At 36.4% G+C, this 7903-nt stretch overlaps 1 protein-coding gene across 1 annotated transcript in view; it reads left to right on the top strand.

The window, feature by feature from the left end:
- Positions 1-1643: 1643 nt before the first annotated feature.
- The window catches only part of LOC107745341 (dolichyl-diphosphooligosaccharide--protein glycosyltransferase subunit 2), an 11802-nt gene continuing 5542 nt past the window's right edge, over positions 1644-7903 (top strand). The window contains exons 1-11 of the mRNA XM_016559209.1: positions 1644-1649; positions 1892-2067; positions 2182-2257; positions 3886-4020; positions 4134-4310; positions 4392-4510; positions 5437-5542; positions 6019-6110; positions 6210-6324; positions 7311-7505; positions 7646-7732. Coding sequence (XP_016414695.1) covers positions 1644-1649; positions 1892-2067; positions 2182-2257; positions 3886-4020; positions 4134-4310; positions 4392-4510; positions 5437-5542; positions 6019-6110; positions 6210-6324; positions 7311-7505; positions 7646-7732 — 1284 coding nt within the window. The remainder of the gene's footprint in view (positions 1650-1891; positions 2068-2181; positions 2258-3885; positions 4021-4133; positions 4311-4391; positions 4511-5436; positions 5543-6018; positions 6111-6209; positions 6325-7310; positions 7506-7645; positions 7733-7903) is intronic.

Raw genomic sequence — 7903 nt, 5'->3', positions numbered from 1 at the left:
GCGATGCGTCGCTGACATGTTTAGGCTGATTTTGTGAATGCAGTTTGTCACATTTTGTCCAAACAGTTGTCAATCAGTACCTGCATTTATTCTGATATTAGTTACTATGATATTAGATGTTTTTAGTAGTATTGTGCGTAGTATTTATCCAGTGTCAGGTGAACATTTATAGTGCATTTTATAGTTTCGTTGAGTCATATTATATTAGGAGTATGTTATAGCTTCTGTATTTGACAGCTTTTGCAAAGAACGTGTAAATTCTAGCGTTTAAATCTAAACCTATTTATATTTAGGACCTAAAGGTCCCCCCCTCTCTCTCACTTCTGTTGTGAAGTTATAAAATCTTAATAAGGACACTTCAAGATTACAGCTGAGAATTTGTAATATTGTGATTTTAGGCCAGGAAAAGACCTGGACATTTCTGTAGTGAATATAAATATTTTAAGTTAAGCTCAGCTGTAAAATATTTTTTGGATAAAGTGTCGATGTTGCAAGATGTGAGTTCAGTATTAAGCAGCTCTACAGAAGACAATAGTTAATTATTTCAGCTTAATTCAATTCATCTGGTCTGGATACAGGCTGGATCCAACTATGGTAACCTCGGGATAAGAATGAGACGGAGACTAATATTAGGTAGATGCCATTCCTCTTTTAATGTAACAAGTACACTGGGTGTTATGAGAAGTGTTCCCCATTCCAGTTGTCCTAATTAATGCAGGCTAACAATCCTTTTATGGATTTGAATTATAGAAATGTGAAAGTATGTTGTGTATTCTAGGCTAAAGAGATGGGTCTTCAATCTGTGTTTAAGCTTACAGAGTGTGTCTGCCTCCTGAACATTGCTAGGTAGACTGTTTCAAAGTTTGGGTGCTAAATAGGAAATGGATCTACCACCTACAGTCAATTGTGATATTTTAGGAATTTTGTGACTGCAAGAAACGTGAAGGATTATAATGTGAAAGAAACTGAGAAGCTAAACTATTCAGGGATTTCTAAGTAATCAGCAAAATTGTAAAATGTATACAATGCTTAATAGGGAGCCAATGCAGTGTTGACAGATAATACTTGCTATTACTATATATACTGTGTATTTATATATTTATAGATAGATAAATAGATGGATAGATTCTCTATTGTGAGTGCTTTAAAGAACAATGACATTAAAATATAATAAATGATATAGTATTATTATAAGTATTATTATTTTCTATTAAAAATATATTTTTTGTATAATTAATTAGATATTCCTTTAGGGTTTATTTACTTAACTCAAAAATGAAAATTCTGTCACTCACCTTCAAGTTGTTCCAAGCCCATTCATTTTCATTCACCCATTCATTTTTATTCATTTTATTCATATTCAAAACACAAATATCAATATATTTTTAATGAAACTGGAGACTTTTTGTCTCTCCATTGAAAGTCCACGCAACCAAACGTTGATGCTTCAAAATGTTTATGTTGTAAACGTAACCCATAAGAATTTTTATATAGATTAGTTTTACGATGTCTTTTTGTACTTTTTACTACATGGAAGTTTTGGTTGTTTGGACTTTCAATGGTACAAAAATGATAAGAAAATATAAAAAATATCTTCATTGGTTTTCTGAAATTGGATGAAAGCCTTCAGGGTATGGAACAATATGAAGGTAAGTAAATGGTAACAGATCTTTCACTTTTGGGTGAACTTTAAGTTCAAAGACCTGTCTTTGCTTAACCTCCTAAAAAAACCTGTTTAAACATGGTTTGGTGGACTTGGCTAGTTTAAGCTAGTCTCCTTGGCAAAGCTGGTGTTTAGCTGGGCAGCCTAAAAGTCACTTTCAAATAATATGTCACATTGCACACAGTAATTTTCACTAGCAAATTGTGTTTTCTGTTTTGATCCTGACAGATTCCTGTGTCAAATGACACGCGTGATTTGCTTTTGGCCACTGTCAGTGAGGACTCCACTGCCTCTCAGATCCATCAGTCTGTGAGTGCTCTCAGCGCTCTTGGGTTACCTCTGGCCTCACAGGAAGTGGTCAGTGCCCTGAAAGCTCGCATCTCCAAAGAGGATAATGTCTTGGCGTGAGTACATGTCCTTATGTTAAAAAGTTCTGTTTTAACTTGAGGCTTGCTTTGTGGTCTCTTTTTATTAGTTTAATTTTGAGACCTAACTCTGATTTTCTCTTCTCCTGACAGAATCATTTTGGCACTGCTGACTGCGTCTCGTCTCTCTCAGCAAGCTGAGCTTGGAGATATCCTGGAGGAGATTGAGGTGAGAGATTAGATTTATTAGCCACAGAACAATCAACTGTAAGCCTAAAGCCTAGACTACAGAAATTATAAAATAACAGTTTGGGGATTTTTTTTTTTTTTTTTTACAAACAGTTTGGTTTTTTTTTTTTTTTTTTTCTTTTCTTTTTAAGTTCTGCAGAGCTTAGTAAAAAAAATGTACCTGAGGGTGCAGGGCTATGCAAGTCATGGCAAAAATAACAATTAAACTATTTTAATAAAATGTACTGTTGATTATGGGCAGAAATAACACTGCTAGTTTTTATTAGCAATGCATCATCCATAAATTTGAAAAAGAAACATGATCGTTTGAAATAATCCAATCATAGTCAAATAACGGGGGGCATTACCATTTGAACTGTGTGAGCTGAAGCTGACAAGTATATAAACACCTGAATACCGAGGCACGTTACTAGTGTGTTAATTACCTCATCCAAATGCATCCTATATGAAATTAATCAAATAAATACTCAACATAAACATTATTACAACTCATGTCTTCAAAAAATGATGTGACTGCACAAGTGAACTTTAAATTACGTGCTAGTCAGAATGTGTAACTCCCATTGTGAATGCTTTCTTCCTGTAGGATCACACTGAAACAACACAGTGCAAAAGCACAAGAAAAATCATAATACTACAATAGTAGTAATATACATTTTCTGTGACAGCTTGGTGTGCACTTAATTGCGCAACTACATTTTCTGCATTATCAAGTGATTCGTCCCTGCAGTTTTTTGATGCCATAACAAGAAATCATTTTAAATTAAAACGTAGTGTTGAAGAAAATATTATGAGAAAAATAACCAGATTATTATTAACAATATCATCGATATGTTTAAAAAAGAACATCTAGAAGGAATATGATGTTGCTGTTTGAGCTGTGCTGAGGCTGAAGGGTGAATGAACACCAGTAAGTAAAGCGTTTTGGTAGTGCAGCTGATTATTTAACTCAACCAAATGTGTCCTATATAGAAGTAATCCGATATATACAACATAAACCTAAAATTACAACTTACATTTGCACAAAAGCTCACATGCTAAAATAGAGGTGCACAAAGAATTTACAACATACATTACATTACAACACTGTTTTCATTATAATATGTATATGGCAGATTGGTGCTGTACATCTTGGACCTAACTGTATTTTCATTATTAAGTGATTCCAGGCATTACTGTGCACTTTCAGAGCCATACTTTCACTTTGTTTCTCAGGTCTTGATGGTATACTGTACCATCGCTAACCTGTCAGACCAAATGATCATTGTTTTCAAGTACTTAAATGCCTTTATTTACAGTGCATAACAATTTGAATTTGTGTAGGCCATTTTAGGGTAGTGAATTAATTTAACAGTTCATGTTTTGATTGTTACTAATGGTCAAATCTCACATGTCCAGGATCACGTTTAATACCAGTTTTTAAAAGAAAAAAATTGAAGTAATATGCTTTATTATAACAATTATTTTTGCAGTGTTGTTGTTATTAACAATCAACTGAAGACAAATCTGCTTTGCACTGTATTTCAAACTTTTCTGATTTGTCTCATTTGCTCTGTGTACCAGAAACCTGGTATTCTTGTGTGATTTGTATATTTTTCTTCATTGTAGGATCTCGCTGCCCGTTTAGATGATCTGGGCGGAGTGTATCTTCAGTTTGAGGAGGGGCTGGAGGCCACAGCATTGTTTGTTTCTGCTGCGTATTCCCTGTCCGATCATGTGGACATGGAGCCCCCCCTGAAAGAGGTTCATAGTTTATCCCACTCAGAATAAATGAATAACTATGTACAACAAATACCTTCTGTAAGTATTTGAAGTACTGTCTCGAGGTAAACGGCTCCTCCTCTTGTCCATCACAGGATCAGGTAATCCAGCTAGTGAACTCCATCTTCAGTAAGAAGTCTTGGGACTCTCTCTCAGAGGCATTCAGTGTGGCTAGCGCGGCTGCATCGCTTTCCAACAATCACTTCCATGTGCCTGTCATTGTCAGTGCCCAGGGCCCTGCTGCTGTATCCCACAGCCATCCCTTCCTCCGGGTAGGCCTCAATTTTAAGTGTGTACTCTATATTTTTTAAGAGACCTGAAATAATCTGTAATGTCTGTGTTTGTTACTGCAGCTTCAGGTGACGGATGTCCTTTGCCAGCCCCTCAGTTCAGCAAGTGTGCTGGCGGAGTCGGCCAGTGCTGTGTCCTCAAAATCTGCCGTCCTAAGCCAGGCACTCTTCACCCTCAGAGAGTATGTGCATTGCAGATGACAACTTTCAAATAATGATTAATGCCATACAAATTTTGAAACTGCAGAAGAAAAAAAACAAAACATGCTACTAAACATACTTCCTTTAAAAAGTTAGAGTTAGTTCACCCAAACATGAAAATTCTGGTTTCTACTCGTCCTCATTCCTTTCCAAACTCCTTAAGATTTTTATTCATCCTCGGAACACAAATTAAATTTTTTTTTTAATATTCTCTCTTAATTTTTGACCATTAAATACACAATCGGTTTTCAAGCTTCAAAAAGTACATAAAGACATTGTAAAAGTAATCTATATGAATCAGGTGGTTTGATCTAATTCACACAATCACTTAATATGATGAACATATTTAATTTAGGCTTTTATTCATATATAAGCATTAATCATCACACATACATAAAGCACATTAAATATGTTTAATGACAGTTCAAATGTGCGTGCTTGACCTGCAAGAACGAATGAGTTTTATTCTTGCGTGTCAATTATGTATGTTTGGGCTTCGAGTTTATCTATAATACATTTAAAATTAGTGCTGTCAAACGATTAAATTGCGATTAATCGCATCCAAAATAAAAAAATTTGTTTACATAAGATATGAGTGTGTACTGTGTATATTTATTATGTATATATTAATACAAACACATACTGTGTATATATATATATATTCATAATAAATTAACACAGTACACATACATATAGTATGTAAACAAAAACTTTTATTTTGGATGCGATTAATCGTTTGACAGCACTAATTTAAACTATCCCTTTATGTAATGTGCACAGTGCTTGAATATTTTATTTTGTAATAGAGTTCCAAACTCTGGATAAGTAACGTAATATGCCTGAAACACAGTGATAATTTCATTTGGAAATATTTCCTTTGTTTAAAAGACTGTCCTTTGTTTCACAGTGGAGTTTTTGAGCTGAATTTCATGGCCAGCCAACCAGCGAGTGGCTACTATCAGTTCTCTGTTGCCATTGCTGGTGACAGCCGATTTGTTGCCAACCATGTTGAGGTACTTTACTGAATCTTTGAAATGTGCTAGAAAAATCTAAAGTTTAGTTTGTATCTGTTTATCTTATTGTATCTGTTGTGCCTTGTCGTGACCGCAATGAGTTGACCTCAGCGTTTAACTCTTAATTGTTGCAATGAACTGTGATTCATTTCCTCATTCACTCAACATTCACGTTTAATTGGTCTAGAGTGCGTTCATTCACATTGTAGCTATGTAAAGAATAATTGCTCTGACTGTTCAGTGTACAATTATAAGGTCAAAAGCATGTCACATATGCTGTGGAGATTTTCTGAAGTCATTGGCCTCTTTCAGTGAACAAATTACAAAAAAGGCACAATTATTGTAATTGCTGTAGTTTTTTCTTTCTTCCAGCATATTCACACTTACGAGTGTCCATTTTAATGGATTGAAATAATTTCTTATTGTGATGTCATTTTAAAGCCTTAGATTGAAACTTGTTTGATTTGCTTTCTCAGCTCAAAGTAAAGGTCTCTACCAGAGTTGCCATCAACAACATGGATTTGTCTGTCGTGGACAAGGACCAGAGTATTGGCCCCAAAACCACCAGGTAAGATCTAGAACCACCAGCTTCTATCAAGCTCTATTTTATTCATTTTCTTTTTATTGTATAATTAAGCCAGCGTATGTGTTGAACTCTGTTTTTCAGAGTTGAATATCCAACTAAAGCCAAAGCATCTTTTATGGCAGATGGCCATCAAAACTTTGCCATGACGTTCCAGTTAGTGGATGAGACCACGGGAGTGGAACTCACCCCTCACCAGGTGATTATCCCATCCAAAATGGTTTTCTTTTATGCATAAAGCATGACAAGTGAATAAATTCTGCCCTCATTGTATAGTCTTATGTGTTTGCGTTCATTAGTGAGACAAGCCTTTTTGTGAGATTTTGATCTTCAAAGGGGACATCGGATGCAAAATTCGCTTTTACATGGTGTTTGCATATGAATGTGTTTTAGCAGTGTGCAGACACAAGCACCATACAAGGATAAAAATCCATTCGCTTTTTTCTTTTTAATCCCCAAAAAACCTTAACAGTCTCAATTATTTCTGAACAGTATGACGTCATACTGCTCAGGCCCTGCCCACGACCGCTGACGGATTGTCCTGCCATTTTCTCTGCGCTCGAACAGCTGTAGCGACTTGACTCGTAAGCAATGCAGGTGTTTTGTAGTTAAATGTAAAAGTGGCCGGTTTCATACCGCAAAAGTGAGCAGCCGCTGCTGTGACGCTGTTCAAACACTTCCAGTGTGAATATTCTCGCAGTGACGATTAAGTTACGCTAACGCGAAGCTCAAGTTTGCGGTGTGAAACAGGCGTAAATAAGGGGTAAGTGTCTTAATTTTCTCCCGACATCAGAGCCACTGAGGACAGTTTTGTTTTTGATGGTAACGCAATAAAACGGAAGAGATGGGTGGGGTGAGTAGTAGCTCATTATCATTTAAAGAGACATGCACCGAAACGGGCCGCTGTGAACGGAGCTGCTTATGATAAGGTAAAAAGGGTGTTGTTTTACACAACCATTGAGAAATTTTAACCAACGTATGTTGCAGACATTTCATGAAGACCCTAAAGATTCATACCAGCTTGTTGAAAATGGGCATCCGATGTCCCCTTTAAAACCTTGGATAGGGATGTGTGATTACGTCCATGTCATCAAAATCTCACTCCAAGCAAGCAAAGTTGGCAACCCTATTTAAATGCACTGTTCAAAAACATTTGAATGAACTGATTAAAGTCATTGCTTTCAGACCTTTGTGAGGTTACACAACCAGAAGACAGGTCAGGAGGTCGTGTTTGTGGCTGAACCTGACAGTAAGAATTTGTATAAGTTTGAGCTGGACACCGCTGAGAGAAAGACAGAGTTTGACTCCATCTCTGGCACCTATGCTCTTTACCTGATGGTGGGAGACGCTACGCTGGAGAACCCCATTTTGTGGAACGTGGTAAGGCAGTTATTTTCATTGGAGAACTCTGGGATCTTGAAATAGACTTTTGCAAGTGCTGTGTTGTTGTTTTTCTGACATGTTTGGAAATGTTGAATTGTCATTGTTTAGTCTTAATTTAGACTTAATTTTTCTCAAAGGCTGACGTTGTGCTGAAGTTCTTAGATGAAGAGGCACCTGGAACAATTCAGGCTAAAACTTTGTATGTGCCCAAACCAGAAATCCCGGTAATTCTGACTTTGCTATGACAATCTGGCGCTTCTGAATCATCTACTGGTTTGTTATTAGTTTAAAGTATTTGCTATTAATTGTTCAAATGCTGAGTTTTGCGCATCGTGTGTGAGTGTGCGCGCGCGCGTGTGTGTGTGTGAGAGAGAGAGAGAGAGACAGGGTCACAT

This window comes from Sinocyclocheilus rhinocerous, unplaced genomic scaffold, assembly GCF_001515625.1.
Source record: "Sinocyclocheilus rhinocerous isolate Xijiao unplaced genomic scaffold, SAMN03320098_v1.1 scaffold1730, whole genome shotgun sequence".
NCBI lineage: Eukaryota > Metazoa > Chordata > Actinopteri > Cypriniformes > Cyprinidae > Sinocyclocheilus > Sinocyclocheilus rhinocerous.
The sequence above is the reverse complement of the archived record's forward strand: the minus strand, read 5'-3'. Positions and strand labels throughout refer to the sequence as shown.